The sequence below is a fragment of the Haliotis rufescens genome, unplaced genomic scaffold, assembly GCF_023055435.1.
Source record: "Haliotis rufescens isolate VD_foot unplaced genomic scaffold, xgHalRufe1.0.p SCAF_113, whole genome shotgun sequence".
NCBI lineage: Eukaryota > Metazoa > Mollusca > Gastropoda > Lepetellida > Haliotidae > Haliotis > Haliotis rufescens.
Genome location: NW_025963795.1, coordinates 477,726 through 497,614, shown reverse-complemented (window position 1 = coordinate 497,614; position 19,889 = coordinate 477,726). Strand labels below are relative to the sequence as shown.

Below are 19,889 nucleotides of genomic sequence, written 5' to 3'. Positions count from 1 at the left end.
CCCAGTAAACTCACGTGTTGGTTATAAGATTGTGCCCAGTAAACTCACGTGTTGGTTATAAGATTGTGCCCAGTAAACTCACGTGTTGGTTATAAGATTGTGCCCAGTAAACTCACGTGTTGGTTATAAGATTGTGCCCAGTAAACTCACGTGTTGGTTATAAGATTGTGCACAGTAAACTCACGTGTTGGTTATAAGATTGTGCCCAGTAAACTCACGTGTTGGTTATAAGATTGTGCCCAGTAAACTCACGTGTTGGTTATAAGATTGTGCCCAGTAAACTCACGTGTTGGTTATAAGATTGTGCCCAGTAAACTCACGTGTTGGTTATAAGATTGTGCCCAGTAAACTCACGTGTTGGTTATAAGATTGTGCCGAGTAAACTCACATGTTGGTTATATGATTGTGCACAGTAAACTCACGTGTTGGTTATAAGATTGTGCACAGTAAACTCACATGTTGGTTATATGATTGTGCCCAGTAAACTCACGTGTTGGTTATAAGATTGTGCCCAGTAAACTCACATGTTGGTCATATGATTGTGCACAGTGAACTCACGTGTTGGTTATAAGATTGTGCCCAGTAAACTCACATGTTGGTTATAAGATTGTGCCCAGTAAACTCATGTGTTGGTTATAAGATTGTGCCCAGTAAACTCACGTGTTGGTTATAAGATTGTGCACAGTAAACTCATGTGTTGGTTATAAGATTGTGCCCAGTAAACTCACATGTTGGTTATATGATTGTGCACAGTAAACTCATGTGTTGGTTATAAGATTGTGCACAGTAAACTCACATGTTGGTTATATGATTGTGCCCAGTAAACTCACGTGTTGGTTATAAGATTGTGCCCAGTAAACTCACATGTTGGTTATATGATTGTGCACAGTAAACTCACTTGTTGGTTATAAGATTGTGCACAGTAAACTCACATGTTGGTTAAAACATTGTGCCCAGTAAACTCACGTGTTGGTTATAAGATTGTGCACAGTAAACTCATGTGTTGGTTATAAGATTGTGCCCAGTAAACTCACATGTTGGTTATAAGATTGTGCCCAGTAAACTCATGTGTTAGTTATAAGATTGTGCACAGTAAACTCACATGTTGGTTATAAGATTGTGCCCAGTAAACTCATGTGTTAGTTATAAGATTGTGCACAGTAAACTCACGTGTTGGTTATAAGATTGTGCACAGTGAACTCACATGTTGGTTATAACATTGTGCACAGTAAACTCACTTGTTGGTTATAAGATTGTGCACAGTGAACTCACATGTTGGTTATAACATTGTGCACAGTAAACTCACATGTTGGTTTTAAGATTGTGCACAGTGAACTCACATGTTGGTTATAACATTGTGCCCAGTAAACTCACTTGTTGGTTATAAGATTGTGCACAGTGAACTCACATGTTGGTTATAACATTGTGCACAGTAAACTCACATGTTGGTTATAAGATTGTGCCCAGTGAACTCACATGTTGGTTATAACATTGTGCCCAGTGAACTCACGTGTTTGTTATAACGTTGTGCCCAGTGAACTCACATTGTTATAACATTGTGCCAAGTGAACTCACATGTTGGTTATAACATTGTGTCCAGTGAACTCGCATGGTTATAACATTGTGCCCAGTAAACTCACATGTTAGTTATAACATTGTGCACAGTAAACTCACATGTTGGTTATAAGAATGTGCCGGATGAACTCACATGTTGGTTATAACATTGTGCCCAGTGAACTCACGTGTTGGTTACAACATTGTGCCCAGTGAACGCATGTGTTGGTTATAACATTGTGCCCAGTGAACTCACATGTTGGTTATAACATTGTGCCCAGTGAACTCGCATGGTTATAACATTGTGCCAAGTAAACTCACATGTTGGTTATAACATTGTGCCCAGTGAACTCACGTGTTGGTTATAACATTGTGCCCAGTGAACTCACATGTTGGTTATAACATTGTGCCCAGTGAACTCACATGTTGGTTATAACATTGTGCCCAGTGAAACCGATGTTGGTGATATTTTCCCTGTATAAAGTGTGTCACCGAAAATGTTTAAGATTAAACGGGTAGGAGAAACTGTTGCCTAGCAACACACATGATAGTCAACAAACAGCTGTTGGAGTGCAACTGGGAAACAGAACTAAGGACAGTTACAACTACAACAGAGCCCCATTGATTTGTAAAGCGGCAGTTGATTAACTCTTTCCTGTATGAAACGCCTGGTCACATGTGTGTGCACACAGGGAAGTAACAGTGTGTTGATATAGGTAGTCACTTTTCCTCAGCTCACTCTTGTATATTGATATTATTTCAGTCTTCCTCTGCGTCGTCCGGCATCTACAACGAACCTGACGACGCCAGCACTCAGTGGCAGACGTCTGCTCCCACGTCACCTCGGGTGAAAGCCAAACTTATTCATGGACTCCAGCCAGGATCTCCGAGACACCAGGAAAACAAACCCTTCTCCTATGGAGTAAGTTTCCCAGCATCGCCAAAACACCAAGGTCAAGGACAGTGTAATGGTAATGACCTAAATGGGCAGCGGGGTCGCACAGGCTCAACAGGTAGTGCTCACTCAAGTGAAAACCCTTATGCTCGATGGATTCACGTTGATCAGGAGGAATCGGAGTTACCCCCCTTTCCTGTGGACAATCAATCCGCCTACCACCAGGTGCACTGTGTTCCCAACTCCCCTGTGTATGATGGACCTTCACCGACACCTGCCTACGGAGTACACAGTTCCCCCTACCCACCCCACGCAGGCCGAGTGAACCCAGTGCCGCCTCCTGTACCCCCACCAAACCCTTGCCACAGCCCCACCCCTGTGAACGTGTCGTCACAGATCCAGCAGTTGAAGAACAATGCCATCAGCGGCCACCCCCATCCCCATCCCCACCAGTCTCCCCCCCTCCCCCAGACTCCCCGCAGTCCCGGCTCGCCCAAGATGGTCGCCAAACTCCACAGTCTGAAAGTCGGCCCCAAGATTCCGGACCCGGGGATGAAGATGGATCACCCTGTTCCTCCCCCACCAAACTTTCCTGCGCCACCCCCGCCCGTGTCTCCACAAGATCGGTACCAAGCCGTGGTACAGGACAGAACACGGGGCAGGTCTCCGTCACCGCCCCTACCCCCGCCCCCGCTAGATGGCGCTGCCAGTCGGGGGGTGTCTGCTGTTCCCCCTCCCCCGCCTCCAATATCCACCATACCCACCAGCAATGCCAAAGCTACCCGTGCCAAGGAGAGGGATGTCGCCCGACCCAACCCACCGACACAGAACGGGGACGAGGTCAAGGCCACACAGCTGATGGCGGAGATCGGCAATATTAAACTGAAGAGGGTCAACAGCCCCCAGGGTAGGTGACTTCTGCCTCTCTATGGACCAGTGGCCCTTGGGCTAATCATGCTATCTCGGTGGACTAGCACTATAAAACCTGCAAGTCCAGACGAGTACAAGCAGCCACACACACACGTGCATCATCTTGAATGTGACCTTAAACCCAATTTCACCTCACCTCAGATTTGGAACTCTATATCTATCATTAAGATGAAGCCCAGTACTGATCACTAAGATGAAGCCCTGTACTGATCACTAAGATGGAGCCCTGTACTGATCACTAAGATGATGCCCTGAACTGATCTCTAAGATGATGCCCTGTACTGATCACTAAGATGATGCCCTGTACTGATCACTAAGATGAAGCCCTGTACTGATCACTAAGATGAAGCCCTGTACTGATCACTAAGATGAAGCCCTGTACTGATCACTAAGATGATGCCCTGTACTGATCACTAAGATGATGACTGATCACTAAGATGATGCCCTGTACTGATCACTAAGATGATGCCCTGCACTGATCACTTAGATGATGCCCTGTACTGATCTCTAAGATGAAGCCCTGTACTGATCACTAAGATGATGCCCTGTAATGATCTCTAAGATGATTCCCTGTACTGATCTCTAAGATGATACCCAGTACTGATCACTAAGATGATGCCCTGTACTGATCACTAAGATGATGCCCTGTACTGATCACTAAGATGATGCGCTGTACTGATCTCTAAGATGATACCCAGTACTGATCACTAAGATGATGCCCTGTACTGATCTCTAAGATGATGCCCTGAACTGATCACTAAGATGATGCCCTGTACTGATCTCTAAGATGATGCCCTGTACTGATCACTAAGATGATGCCCTGTACTGATCACTAAGATGATGCCCTGAACTGATCACTTAGATGATGCCCTGTATTTATCACTAAGATGAAGCCCTGTACTGATCACTAAGATGATGCCCTGTACTGATCTCCAAGATGATGCCCTGTACTGATCTCTAAGATGATGCCCTGAACTGATCACTAAGATGATGCCCTGTACTGATCACTAAGATGAAGCCCTGTACTGATCACTAAGATGATGCCCTGTACTGATCACTAAGATGATGACTGATCACTAAGATGATGCCCTGTACTGATCACTAAGATGATGCCCTGCACTGATCACTAAGATGATGCCCTGTACTGATCACTAAGATGATGCCCTGAACTGATCACTAAGATGATGCCCTGTACTGATCTCTAAGATGATGCCCTGTACTGATCACTAAGATGATTCCCTGTACTGATCACTAAGATGATGCCCTGTACTGATCACTAAGATGATGCCCTGAACTGATCACTTAGATGATGCCCTGTATTTATCACTAAGATGAAGCCCTGTACTGATCACTAAGATGATGCCCTGTACTGATCTCCAAGATGATGCCCTGTACTGATCTCTAAGATGATGCCCTGTACTGATCACTAAGATGATGCCCTGTACTGATCTCTAAGATGATGCCCTGTACTGATCACTAAGATGATTCCCTGTACTGATCACTAAGATGATGCCCTGTACTGATCACTAAGATGATGCCCTGAACTGATCACTTAGATGATGCCCTGTATTTATCACTAAGATGATGCCCTGTACTGATCTCCAAGATGATGCCCTGTACTGATCACTTAGATGATGCCCTGTACTGATCACTAAGATGATGCCCTGTACTGATCTCTAAGATGATGCCCTGTACTGATCACTAAGATGATGCCCTGAACTGATCACTAAGATGATGCCCTGTACTGATCTCTAAGATGATGCCCTGTACTGATCACTAAGATGATTCCCTGTACTGATCACTAAGATGATGCCCTGTACTGATCACTAAGATGATGCCCTGAACTGATCACTTAGATGATGCCCTGTATTTATCACTAAGATGAAGCCCTGTACTGATCACTAAGATGATGCCCTGTACTGATCTCCAAGATGATGCCCTGTACTGATCTCTAAGATGATGCCCTGTACTGATCACTAAGATGATGCCCTGTACTGATCTCTAAGATGATGCCCTGTACTGATCACTAAGATGATTCCCTGTACTGATCACTAAGATGATGCCCTGTACTGATCACTAAGATGATGCCCTGAACTGATCACTTAGATGATGCCCTGTATTTATCACTAAGATGATGCCCTGTACTGATCTCCAAGATGATGCCCTGTACTGATCACTTAGATGATGCCCTGTACTGATCACTAAGATGATGCCCTGTACTGATCTCTAAGATGATGCCCTGTACTGATCACTAAGATGGAGCCCTGAACTGATCTCTAAGATGATGCGCTGTACTGATCACTAAGATGATGCCCTGTACTGATCACTAAGATGAAGCCCTGTACTGATCACTAAGATGAAGCCCTGTACTGATCACTAAGATGAAGCCCTGTACTGATCACTAAGATGATGACTGATCACTAAGATGATGCCCTGTACTGATCACTAAGATGATGCCCTGCACTGATCACTAAGATGATGCCCTGTACTGATCTCTAAGATGATGCCCTGTACTGATCACTAAGATGATGCCCTGTAATGATCTCTAAGATGATGCCCTGTACTGATCTCTAAGATGATACCCAGTACTGATCACTAAGATGATGCCCTGTACTGATCACTAAGATGAAGCCCTGTACTGATCACTAAGATGATGCGCTGTACTGATCTCTAAGATGATACCCAGTACTGATCACTAAGATGATGCCCTGTACTGATCTCTAAGATGATGCCCTGTACTGATCACTAAGATGATGCCCTGTACTGATCTCTAAGATGATGCCCTGTACTGATCACTAAGATGATTCCCTGTACTGATCACTAAGATGATGCCCTGTACTGATCACTAAGATGATGCCCTGAACTGATCACTAAGATGATGCCCTGTACTGATCACTAAGATGATGCCCTGAACTGATCACTAAGATGATGCCCTGTACTGATCACTTTTGTCTCTCCTGTAGCAGCTGCCCCTGTGGCACCAGTGCAGCCAATGATGGACAACGGTGGCGGCGCCTCCCCGCTCAACTTCCGCCTCCGTCCCACACCAAATGCTGTCAACATCTACAAGGACGGTGAGTTTATGCAGGCCTACCTTGTGAGTTTAGTCCGGTCTGTCTGGTGAGTTTATGCAGGCCTACCTTGTGAGTTTAGTCCAGTCTGTCTGGTGAGTTTAGTCCGGTCTGTCTGGTGAGTTTATGGAGGCCTACCTTGTGAGTTTAGTCCGGTCTGTCTGGTGAGTTTATTCCGGTCTGTCTGGTGAGTTTATGCAGGCCTACCTTGTGAGTTTAGTCCAGTCTGTCTGGTGAGTTTATGCAGGCCTACCTTGTGAGTTTAGTCCGGTCTGTCTGGTGAGTTTATTCCAGTCTGTCTAGTGAGTTTATGCAGGCCTACCTTGTGAGTTTAGTCCAGTCTGTCTGGTGAGTTTAGTCCAGTCTGTCTGGTTAGTTTATGCAGGCCTACCTTGTGAGTTTAGTCCGGTCTGTCTGGTGAGTTTATGCAGGCCTACCTTGTGAGTTTAGTCCAGTCTGTCTGGTGAGTTTAGTCCGGTCTGTCTGGTGAGTTTATGGAGGCCTACCTTGTGAGTTTAGTCCGGTCTGTCTGGTGAGTTTATTCCGGTCTGTCTGGTGAGTTTATGCAGGCCTACCTTGTGAGTTTAGTCCAGTCTGTCTGGTGAGTTTATGCAGGCCTACCTTGTGAGTTTAGTCCGGTCTGTCTGGTGAGTTTATTCCAGTCTGTCTAGTGAGTTTATGCAGGCCTACCTTGTGAGTTTAGTCCAGTCTGTCTGGTGAGTTTAGTCCAGTCTGTCTGGTTAGTTTATGCAGGCCTACCTTGTGAGTTTAGTCCAGTCTGTCTGGTGAGTTTAGTCCGGTCTGTCTGGTGAGTTTATGGAGGCCTACCTTGTGAGTTTAGTCCGGTCTGTCTGGTGAGTTTATTCCGGTCTGTCTGGTGAGTTTATGCAGGCCTACCTTGTGAGTTTAGTCCAGTCTGTCTGGTGAGTTTATGCAGGCCTACCTTGTGAGTTTAGTCCGGTCTGTCTGGTGAGTTTATTCCAGTCTGTCTTGTGAGTTTATGCAGGCCTACCTTGTGAGTTTAGTCCAGTCTGTCTGGTGAGTTTAGTCCAGTCTGTCTGGTTAGTTTATGCAGGCCTACCTTGTGAGTTTGGTCCAGTCTGTCTGGTGAGTTTATGCAGGCCTACCTTGTGAGTTTAGTCCAGTCTGTCTGGTGAGTTTATGCAGGCCTACCTTGTGAGTTTAGTCCAGTCTGTCTGGTGAGTTTATTCCAGTCTGTCTGGTGAGTTTATGCAGGCCTACCTTGTGACTTTAGTCCAGTCTGTCTGGTGAGTTTATTCCGGTCTGTCTGGTGAGTTTATGCAGGCCTACCTTGTGAGATTAGTCCAGTCTGTCTAGTGAGTTTATGCAGGCCTACCTTGTGAGTTTAGTCCAGTCTGTCTGGTGAGTTGAGTCTGGTCTGTCTGGTGAGTTTATGCAGGCCTACCTTGTGAGTTTAGTCCAGTCTGTCTGGTGAGTTTAGTCCAGTCAGTCTGGTGAGTTTATGCAGGCCTACCTTGTGAGTTTAGTCCAGTCTGTCTGGTGAGTTTATTCCGGTCTGTATGGTGAGTTTATGCAGGCCTACCTTGTGAGTTTAGTCCAGTCTGTCTGGTGAGTTTATGCAGGCCTACCTTGTGAGTTTAGTCCGGTCTGTCTGGTGAGTTTATTCCAGTCTGTCTAGTGAGTTTATGCAGGCCTACCTTGTGAGTTTAGTCCAGTCTGTCTGGTGAGTTTAGTCCAGTCTGTCTGGTTAGTTTATGCAGGCCTACCTTGTGAGTTTAGTCCAGTCTGTCTGGTGAGTTTATGCAGGCCTACCTTGTGAGTTTAGTCCAGTCTGTCTGGTGAGTTTATGCAGGCCTACCTTGTGAGTTTAGTCCAGTCTGTCTGGTGAGTTTATTCCAGTCTGTCTGGTGAGTTTATGCAGGCCTACCTTGTGAGTTTAGTCCAGTCTGTCTGGTGAGTTTATTCCGGTCTGTCTGGTGAGTTTATGCAGGCCTACCTTGTGAGATTAGTCCAGTCTGTCTAGTGAGTTTATGCAGGCCTACCTTGTGAGTTTAGTCCAGTCTGTCTGGTGAGTTGAGTCTGGTCTGTCTGGTGAGTTTATGCAGGCCTTCCTTGTGAGTTTAGTCCAGTCTGTCTGGTGAGTTTAGTCCAGTCAGTCTGGTGAGTTTATGCAGGCCTACCTTGTGAGTTTAGTCCAGTCTGTCTGGTGAGTTTATTCCGGTCTGTATGGTGAGTTTATGCAGGCCTACCTTGTGAGTTTAGTCCAGTCTGTCTGGTGAGTTTATGCAGGCCTACCTTGTGAGTTTAGTCCAGTCTGTCTGGTGAGTTTAGTCCAGTCTGTCTGGTGAGTTTATGCAGGCCTACCTTGTGAGTTTAGTCCAGTCTGTCTGGTGAGTTTATTCCGGTCTGTCTGGTGAGTTTATGCAGGCCTACCTTGTGAGTTTAGTCCAGTCTGTCTGGTGAGTTTATGCAGGCCTACCTTGTGAGTTTAGTCCAGTCTGTCTGGTGAGTTTATGCAGGCCTACCTTGTGAGTTTAGTCCAGTCTGTCTGGTGAGTTTAGCCTGGTCTGTCTGGTGAGTTTATGCAGGCCTACCTTGTGAGTTTAGTCCAGTCTGTCTGGTGAGTTTATTCCGGTCTGTCTGGTGAGTTTATGCAGGCCTACCTTGTGAGTTTAGTCCAGTCTGTCTGGTGAGTTTATGCAGGCCTACCTTGTGAGTTTAGTCCAGTCTGTCTGGTGAGTTTAGTCCAGTCTGTCTAGTGAGTTTATGCAGGCCTACCTTGTGAGTTTAGTCCAGTCTGTCTGGTGAGTTTAGTCCAGTCTGTCTGGTGAGTTTATGCAGGCCTACCTTGTGAGTTTAGTCCAGTCTGTCTGGTGAGTTAATGCAGGCCTACCTTGTGAGTTTAGTCCAGTCTGTCTGGTAAATTTATGCAGGCCTACCTTGTGAGTTTAGTCCGGTCTGTCTGGTGAGTTTATGCAGGCCTACCTTGTGAGTTTAGTCCAGTCTGTCTGGTGAGTTTATGCAGGCCTACCTTGTGAGTTTAGTCTGGTCTGTCTGGTGAGTTTAGTCCGGTCTGTCTGGTGAGTTTATGCAGGCCTACCTTGTGAGTTTAGTCCAGTCTGTCTGGTGAGTTTAGTCCAGTCTGTCTGGTGAGTTTATGCAGGCCTACCTTGTGAGTTTATTCCGGTCTATCTGGTGAGTTTATGCAGGCCTACCTTGTGAGTTTAGTCCAGTCTGTCTGGTGAGTTTATGCAGGCCTACCTTGTGAGTTTAGTCCAGTCTGTCTGGTGAGTTTATGCAGGCCTACCTTGTGAGTTTAGTCCAGTCTGTCTGGTGAGTTTAGTCCAGTCTGTCTGGTGAGTTTATGCAGGCCTACCTTGTGAGTTTAGTCCAGTCTGTCTGGTGAGTTTAGTCCAGTGTGTCTGGTGAGTTTATGCAGGCCTACCTTGTGAGTTTAGTCCAGTCTGTCTGGTGAGTTTAGTCCAGTCTGTCTGGTGAGTTTATGCAGGCCTACCTTGTGAGTTTAGTCCAGTCTGTCTGGTGAGTTTATTCCGGTCTGTCTGGTGAGTTTATGCAGGCCTACCTTGTGAGTTTAGTCCAGTCTGTCTGGTGAGTTTAGTCCAGTCTGTCTGGTGAGTTTATGCAGGCCTACCTTGTGAGTTTAGTCCAGTCTGTCTGGTGAGTTAAGTCCAGTCTGTCTGGTGAGTTTATGCAGGCCTACCTTGTGAGTTTAGTCTGGTCTGTCTGGAGAGTTTATCGTGGTCTGGATGGCAATGATGACAGGTTTATAAACAGGACTAATAAGCCTGAGAAGCCTGACTCTGCCCTGCCTGTGAAGTTGCAGTGCCTCATGACATGTACCACCATATTGTGAGTCACGACGCTCCAACTGTCTAAATCTGAACTCTGCTGTTCAGGTCGCGATGACACAACAAGGGAACCGCCTGTGGAAGAGTTACCTCCCCCTCCTCCGCTGGACATGGAGCCAGAACCGGAGCCAGAACCCACAAGACCAGTTGCCGTGGTGACAGCTCAGCCACATGAGCAGAAGAAGACGAAAGCTGGCAAAGGAAAGAAAGGTAGGTGGAGAAATCCCCCTGGATTGTGTCGGATTTATGTTGTGTTGTATTGCAGGTGACAGGGAACAAACACATGGCAGGCAAGGTGAGGAGTACTTAGGGGCATACACAAAGTGTGTCATGGGAAAACAGCGAAGGTTCTCTTTAGGGAAAGGAGTTTCTGTGACAAGCTGGAAGTAGAGGGCTCTCTGTGGCCAAGTGACAAACACGTTGCCATGGCAACAAGCTGGAAGTAAAGAAGTCATTGTGGCCAAACATGTTACCCTGGCAACAGGGTCTTGGCTTTCAGTCTTCAGTTCCAGGGGAAGTATGGTTGCAAAGCTGAAACTTAAAGGAATTGATGGACGGTCACCACATGGAAGATTCGACTATGCTTGTCAAAAGAGGCGACAAACAGGATCGGGTGGTCAGGCTCGCTGACTTGGTTGATGCATGTCATCATATCCCAATTATGTGGATTGATGCTCATGATGTCAATCACTGGAATGTCTGGTCGAGCCCTGAGTATTTACAGACCGTGTCATGTGTAGCTGGAATATTGATGAGTGCGGCGTTAACAACAAAGAAACCAAACCAGTACCTGGAAGCCGCCTCCAGCCAGCCTGGACTCCACCACCTCATATACATAGGGGGATCTTTTAACTTGAAATTCAAAATAATTTCATTAATTTGTTTACCACTACAACAAGAAGACAGCTGCTCCTCCACTCATGTTAGTCTGCTCTGTCTAGTCTAGTCTGCAAACAAAATAACGAGCCTACAACATTGCCACAATGTTTTTTTAATGTTTTGGCAACATTACTTTGTATGTCTTTTTTAACATTGTGACAACATCAGTGTATGATGTTGTGTCATAACTTTTCCTACAACAAAGCATTTTTGTTTATTAATAATCTCAGTTGACTGGCTTCATTTTGTCCATACTCTTTGTTTTGTTACCTAAAAAAACAGGGTGGTTGGGTAGCCTAGTGGTTAAAGCGTTCACTCATCACACTGTAGGCCTGGGTTCAATTCCCCACATGGGTACAATGTAGGTGAGAACGCTGCAGGCACTTCATGGAGTGAGACTTTAATGAGACGCAGTGAGACTAGGCCTAATCATGTAATTATTCCTGTAACAAACAGGGAAAATATGTGAAAATCAAGTAATCTAGTACCCCTGCCTTTAGTCTTCCACCAGATGTTTGTATATTATTTACATGTTGTTATGTGATTCTGTGTCAAGCTGGGCAGAGGGGGAGGACCTCTGGAATGTCTGCTGACCACACATTACTGACCTGCAGACCACACACTGCTGACCTGCAGACCACTCATTACTGACCTGCAGACCACACACTACTGACCTGCAGACCAGTCATTACTGACCTGCAGACCACACACTACTGACCTGCAGACCACACACTACTGACCTGCAGACCACTCATTACTGACCTGCAGACCACACACTACTGACCTGCAGACCAGTCATTACTGACCTGCAGACCACACACTACTGACCTGCAGACCACACACTGCTGACCTGCAGACCACTCATTACTGACCTGCAGACCACACACTACTGACCTGCAGACCACACACTACTGACCTGCAGACCACTCATTACTGACCTGCAGACCACTCACTACTGACCTGCAGACCACACACTACTGACCTGCAGACCACTCATTACTGACCTGCAGACCACACATTACTGACCTGCAGACCACACACTACTGACCTGCAGACCACACACTACTGACCTGCAGACCACTCATTACTGACCTGCAGACCACACATTACTGACCTGCAGACCACACACTACTGACCTGCAGACCACACACTACTGATCTGCAGACCGCATGTTACTGACCTGCACAGAACACACTATTGACCTGCAGATCACTCGTGGCTGACCTGCAGACCACACATAACTGACCTGCAGACCACACTCTACTGACCTGCAGACAGCATGTTACTGACATACAGACCACTCATTACTGACCTGCAGACCACACGTTACTGACCTGCAGATCGTATGTTACTGATCTATAGACCACACGTTACTGACCTGCAGACTGCAGACCACACATTACTGACCTGCAGACCACACATTGCTGACCTGCTAAAGTTTTGGTGCTGTGCAAGAACCTTCTCGACAGGGAGACTGCACTTGAATCAGTTTCTTGTCTTCTGATACTGGAAGTATGGTGAGGTAGGGGAGATAACTCCTCCACTTGTTACTTCCACACGTTTTGTATGAGGGATTTTATGATTCTTTGAGGGATCTCTTCCTGCCTACTTGTAATTACAGCATATTGGTTACATTGATGGCTGAACTTGCATCTCCAGCAGCTAAAGGGATGGTTTAAATCCTGCTGTGGTGCCGTGCATGTAGCGAAGATACAGTTCCTGTAGTCAGGGCTGTGCCTTCCTGGCTTGTGACATGTAGCCTGACTTTCATGTTGTGTCATCGTACACTTAATTGATCATCACACTATATTGTACACGAATCTGTCACATGTTACCAGTTATTTACTGTCCTTAGAAGACAGGTTTTTATAAAATGTGTATGCGTTACTATTTCTGTCATGATATGAGGTACTGCTGCTGTGACTTACTACACCATCACCATCATCATCTGTAACAAATGTGGGATTACACTTTCTTAGTGAAGTTCACATTCTAGTACCCGGTACCTGGGGTTCGAACCCACACTCTCGAGTGAGGCACTCACTGCCAGCACACAAAGTCAGCGATCTAATGCACTGAGCCACTGAGGTCCGAAGCTTAAAAAAAATGAAAGTCCGACAACAGGTCGTCTAGATCCCATACTTTGTGTAACCCCTGACAAGTGTATATTGGCACGGCTCCCATGGCCGAAAGCTATGAATACACAATGCCATTTAGAAATTGGTCAACTCAAAAAAGTACTAGAATCTGTACTTTACTGAGAAAGTGTAAATCCAAATCTAACATTTGTTACATCTGACCACTTTCTAAAAGGCATTGTGTATTCACTTCATCCCCACGTGGCATCACTGCCATACATTCCTGGGGGTGGGGGGGGGGGGGGGGGTAATGCCAGCTGTGCACCCTGATGACCCCCCACCCTTGTACACAGCTATAAATGTGTATAGTTGTACGTCAACCTAACTTTGTGAACATTCCATCCACCCATCTGGCAGACCATTTCGTTTAATATCTAACATCTTAGTCTTCAGTTTATTCCAAACTACGCACATAAACATCAAACACAAAGCTGCGATGTTGGGCAGTGATGTCATGCTGACTGCTGCACATGCTTCCTGCAATTACTCACTCCTTAAACAACAGCCGCTTCCACCCCCTCCCCCCCACCTCCCCCTCCCACTGCCCTGTACCTGCAGGAGGGGCACCTGCACCTAGGGGTGTGTATGTTCACCATGCCTGGCACACACTACACACTCACCATGCCTGGCACACACTACACACTCACCATGCCTGGCACACACTACACACTCACCATGCCTGGCACACACTACACACTCACCATGCCTGGCACACACTACACACTCACCATGCCTGGCACACACTACACACTCACCATGAGCAGCGGACTACTGAAACAGGAATAAGTACCAATGCATTGTTTGTTGGACTGGATGGAATATTTGTCTATTTTATCCAAATATGACCCTTTCAACCTCATCAATTGAAATTATGTTTAATTATTGTTATTCAAATATCAAGTCCATGATGTAAGCATGATGACGTGTTGAAACACACCCTCTATGCCATTCCTCCATGCTAGAAAGGCTTTCCCCATTCATTATTGTTCAGAACTAAGCCTGGTATGAAACAAGGGGTCAGTTGACTTGGATCGGCTGTGAACAAAGCCCTGCATCTCCAGACAAGAATCCTTGTAGCATCAGGAAGCCATGCATGACCACACAGGAAAACATGGTCACTCCCAGCTACCACAGTTATCTCCCTTGACTGCCGACTTGACCTTCTGCCAAGGAATGTGACAAGTTGTCACCCAGGTCAACACAGCACTCACCTCCTCCATGAGAACCAAACTACAAACAAACCCTACTCAGTCCCCTGTCAGACTTGACTTCCTGTTCCAGTGGGAGAAAACCTTCTGTCCAACCCACCAGCCCTCTCCTCATTTAGCTGTGGCCATATTAAGTATGAGAGCAGTGCTGTGTTGGCAGCCGGCAGCCTCACTCTCAGATACAGCAGGGATGATTACCCCTCTATTTCGGGAACATAGCTCGGATTCTCACTCTCCCTTCAGAGGAAGGGAATAATTAATTAGCGGCTGCTGGAGCAGGGGGTAGCGGCAGTCAGTAGACAGCTGGCAGTCATTCCATGTGGAACATCGTCTCCACTGCCACACTTGTAAACACCAAGGACTGGATTTCTATCTTCCATTTTGTGACTTAAGATTTAACAAGAAGGTGAGTTTCAAACTTTGTGTGGATTGTGAATGTGTGCACTGTGAAGGCAGTAAGGGGTGGGTGGGTAATTATATACTGGAGGATCGGGTTGCTGTACACAATGTCTGTTGCCTGACTCTCAACGTGTAGCAGCAAGTACCTTGACTGTTGTATGTCCACCACACCCCCAACTTGTAAAACCAACTTGGTGTCTGCTGCCACAAACTATGTGACTTAGCGGCAACTTGCCCCATCCCAGCACAGACTCCATCCTTGTCATGACTGCAGTCTCTCCCCCCCTCATCATGTGTAGCTGGACACCACATGTACATGGCAGCCTACATATGCATCTGTACATGTACATGACAGCCTACATATGCATCTGTACATGTATATGACAGCCTACATATGCATCTGTACATGTATATGACAGCCTACATATGCATCTGTACATGTACATGGCAGCCTACACATGCATCTGTACATGTATATGACAGCCTACATATGCATATGGACATGTATATGACAGCCTACATATGCATATGGACATGTACATGGCAGCCTACATATGCATCTGTACATGACCATGACAGCCTACATATGCATATGGACATGTATATGACAGCCTACATATGCATCTGTACATGTATATGACAGCCTACATATGCATATGGACTTGTACATGGCAGCCTACATATGCATATGTACATGTATATGACAGCCTACATATGCATCTGTACATGTATATGACAGCCTACATATGCATATGTACATGTATATGACAGCCTACATATGCATGTGTACATGTACATGGCAGCCTACATATGCATCTGTACATGTATATGGCAGCCTACATATGCATATGTACATGTATATATTATATGACAGCCTACATATGCATCTGTACATGTATATGACAGCCTACATATGCACAAGTACATGTACATGGCAGCCTACATATGCATCTGTACATGTATATGACAGCCTACATATGCATATGGACATGTATGTGACAGCCTACATATGCATCTGTACATGTACATGACAGCCTACATATGTATCTGTACATGTATATGACAGCCTACATATGCATCTGTACATGTATATGACAGCCTACATATGCATCTGTACATGTATATGACAGCCTACATATGCATATGTACATGTATATGACAGCCTACACATGCATCTGTACATGTATATGACAGCCTACATATGCATATGGACATGTATATGACAGCCTACATATGCATCTGTACATGTACATGGCAGCCTACATCTGCATCTGTACATGTATATGACAGCCTACATATGCATCTGTACATGTATATGACAGCCTACATATGCATATGTACATGTATATGACAGCCTACACATGCATCTGTACATGTATATGACAGCCTACATATGCATATGGACATGTATATGACAGCCTACATATGCATCTGTACATGTACATGGCAGCCTACATCTGCATCTGTACATGTATATGACAGCCTACATATGCATCTGTACATGTATATGACAGCCTACATATGCATCTGTACATGTATATGACAGCCTACATATGCATATGGACATGTATATGACAGCCTACATATGTATATGTACATGTATATGACAGCCTACATATGCATATGGACATGTATATGACAGCCTACATATGCATCTGTACATGTACATGACAGCCTACATATGCATATGTACATGTATATAACAGCCTACATATGCATATCAAATCAATTAATTGTTTTGTGTGTGAAGAACGGAATGAATGATTTATTTTTTGTATTAAGAATGAAATGAATGAATTGTTTTGTCTGCGAAAACTCAAATAAATCAATTGTTTTGTCTTCGAAGAATGAAATGAATTGATTGTTTTGTTTGGAAAATGAAATGAATGAATTGTTTTGTCTGTAAAGAATTAAATGAATCTTTTTGTTTTGTCTGCGAAGTATGAAATGAATTAATTGTTTTGTCTGTGTAGAATGAAATTAATTGTTTTGTCTGCGAAGAATGAAATTAAATTAATTGTTTTGTGTGCAAAGAATGAAATAAACAACGTTTTGTGTGTGTGAAGAATGAAATAAATAAATTATTTTGTGTGGAAAATGAAATGATCAATTGTTTTGCCTGCAAAGAATGAAATGAATGAATTGTTTTGTCTGCGAAGAATGAAATGAATTAATTGTATTGAGTGGAAAATGAAATGAATCAATTGTTTTGCCTGCAAAGAATGAAATGAATGATTTGTTTTCTGTGTGAAGAATGAAATAAGTGATTTGTTTTGTCTGCAAAGATTGAAATGTATTAATTGTTTTGTTGAATAATGAAATAAATTAATTGTTTTGTCTGCGAAGAATGAAATGAGTGAGTGAGTTTGTGAGTGCTTGTTTCTGTGTGTGGCTCCAGGAGATGCTACCACTCATGACTCCACTATCAGTCCTGTGTTGTACGTGGCAACAGCTGTGTAAACCACTCCATGACTCCACTGTCAGTCCTGTGTTGTACGTGCCAACAGCTGTGTAAACCACTCCATGACTCCACTGTCAGTCCTGTGTTGTACGTGGCAACAGCTGTGTAAACCACTCCATGACTCCACTGTCAGTCCTGTGTTGTACGTGGCAACAGCTGTGTAATCCACTCCATGACTCCACTGTCAGTCCTGTGTTGTACGTGGCAACAGCTGTGTAAACCACTCCATGACTCCACTGTCAGTCCTGTGTTGTACGTGGCAACAGCTGTGTAAACCACTCCATGACTCCACTGTCAGTCCTGTGTTGTACGTGGCAACAGCTGTGTAAACCACTCCATGACTCCACTGTCAGTCCTGTGTAAACACAGTAAACCCAGGATACTGTGTAGCACTAGATGATGTTACAGTAAACCCAGGATACTGTGTAGCACTAGATGATGTTACAGTAAACCCAGGATACTGTGTAGCACTAGATGATGTTACAGTAAACCCAGGATACTGTGTAGCACTAGATGATGTTACAGTAAACCCAGGATACTGTGTAGCACTAGATGATGTTACAGTAAACCCAGGATACTGTGTAGCACTAGATGATGTTACAGTAAACCTAGGATACTGTGTAGCACTAGATGATGTTACAGTAAACCCTGGGTGCTATGTACTACTAGATGATGTTACAGTAAACCTTCGATGCTATGTACTACTAGGTGATGTTTACAGTAAATCCTGGGTGCTATGTACTACTAGATGATGTTTACAGTAAACCCTGGGTGCTATGTACTACTAGATGATGTTACAGTAAACCTTCGGTGCTATGTACTACTAGGTGATGTTTACAGTAAACCCTGGGTGCTATGTACTACTAGATGATGTTACAGTAAACCCTGGGTGCTATGTACTACTAGATGATGTTACAGTAAACCCTGGGTGCTATGTACTACTAGATGATGTTACAGTAAACCTTCGATGCTATGTACTACTAGGTGATGTTTACAGTAAATCCTGGGTGCTATGTACTACTAGATGATGTTTACAGTAAACCCTGGGTGCTATGTACTACTAGATGATGTTACAGTAAACCTTCGGTGCTATGTACTACTAGGTGATGTTTACAGTAAACCCTGGGTGCTATGTACTACTAGATGATGTTACAGTAAACCCTGGGTGCTATGTACTACTAGATGATGTTACAGTAAACCTTGGGTGCTATGTACTACTAGGTGATGTTACAGTAAACCTTCGGTGCTATGTACTACTAGGTGATATTTACAGTAAACCCTGGGTGCTATGTACTACTAGGTGATGTTTACAGTAAACCCTGGGTGCTATGTACTACTAGATGATGTTTACATTAAACCCTGGGTGCTATGTACTACTAGGTGATGTTTACAGTAAACCCTGGGTGCTATGTACTACTAGGTGGTGTTTACAGTAAACCCTGGGTGCTATGTACTACTAGGTGATGTTTACAGTAAACCCTGGGTGCTATGTACTACTAGGTGATGTTTACAGTAAACCCTGGGTGCTATGTACTACTAGGTGATGTTTACAGTAAACCCTGGGAGCTATGTACTATTAGGTGATGTTTACAGTAAACCCTGGGTGCTATGTACTACTAGGTGATGTCTACAGTAAACCCTGGGTGCTATGTACTACTAGGTGATGTCTACAGTAAACCCTGGGAGCTATGTTCTATGTGGGTAGTTTGGGAGCTATGTACTATGTACTTCTGTTATACACCACCTAGTTGATGGTGTACTGTATTCCTTCTGTTATACACCACCTAGTGTGGTAAAGGTGATGGTGTACTGAATTCCTACTGTTATACACCACCTAGTGTGGTATAGTTGATGGTATACTGTATTCCTTCTGTTACACACCATGTAGTGTGGTATAGTTGATGGTGTACTGTATTCCTACTGTTATACACCACCTAGTGTGGTAAAGGTGATGGTATACTGTATTCCTTCTGTTATACACCACCTAGTGTGGTATAGTTGATGGTGTACTGTATTCCTACTGTTATGCACCACCTAGTGTGGTATAGTTGATGGTGTACTGTATTCCTTCTGTTATACACCACCTAGTGTGGTATAGTTGATGGTGTACTGTATTCCTACTGTTATGCACCACCTAGTTGATGGTGTACTGTATTCCTTCTGTTATACACCACCTTGTGTGGTATAGTTGATGGTATACTGTATTCCTACTGTTATACACCACCTAGTGTGGTATAGTTGATGGTGTACTGTATTCCTACTGTTATACACCACCTAGTGTGGTATAGTTGATGGTGTACTGTATTCCTTCTGTCATACACCACCTTGTGTGGTATAGGTGATGGTGTACTGTATTCCTACTGTTATGCACCACCTAGTTGATGGTGTACTGTATTCCTTCTGTTATACACCACCTTGTGTGGTATAGTTGATGGTGTACTGTATTCCTACTGTTATACACCACCTAGTGTGGTATAGTTGATGGTGTACTGTATTCCTTCTG

At 44.6% G+C, this 19,889-nt stretch overlaps 1 protein-coding gene across 4 annotated transcripts in view; it reads left to right on the top strand.

Annotated features, from left to right (window-relative positions):
- The window catches only part of LOC124124729 (unconventional myosin-XVI-like), a 201,040-nt gene that overhangs the window by 146,604 nt on the left and 34,547 nt on the right, over window positions 1-19,889 (top strand). For 3 of the 4 annotated variants that reach the window (XM_046487972.2, XM_046487971.2, XM_046487974.2), the window contains 3 exons: window positions 2,318-3,356; window positions 6,343-6,453; window positions 10,350-10,511. In XM_046487972.2, the coding sequence (XP_046343928.1) occupies window positions 2,318-3,356; window positions 6,343-6,453; window positions 10,350-10,511 (1,312 nt within the window). The remainder of the gene's footprint in view (window positions 1-2,317; window positions 3,357-6,342; window positions 6,454-10,349; window positions 10,512-19,889) is intronic. The other variant, XM_046487973.2, reaches the window with a different exon arrangement.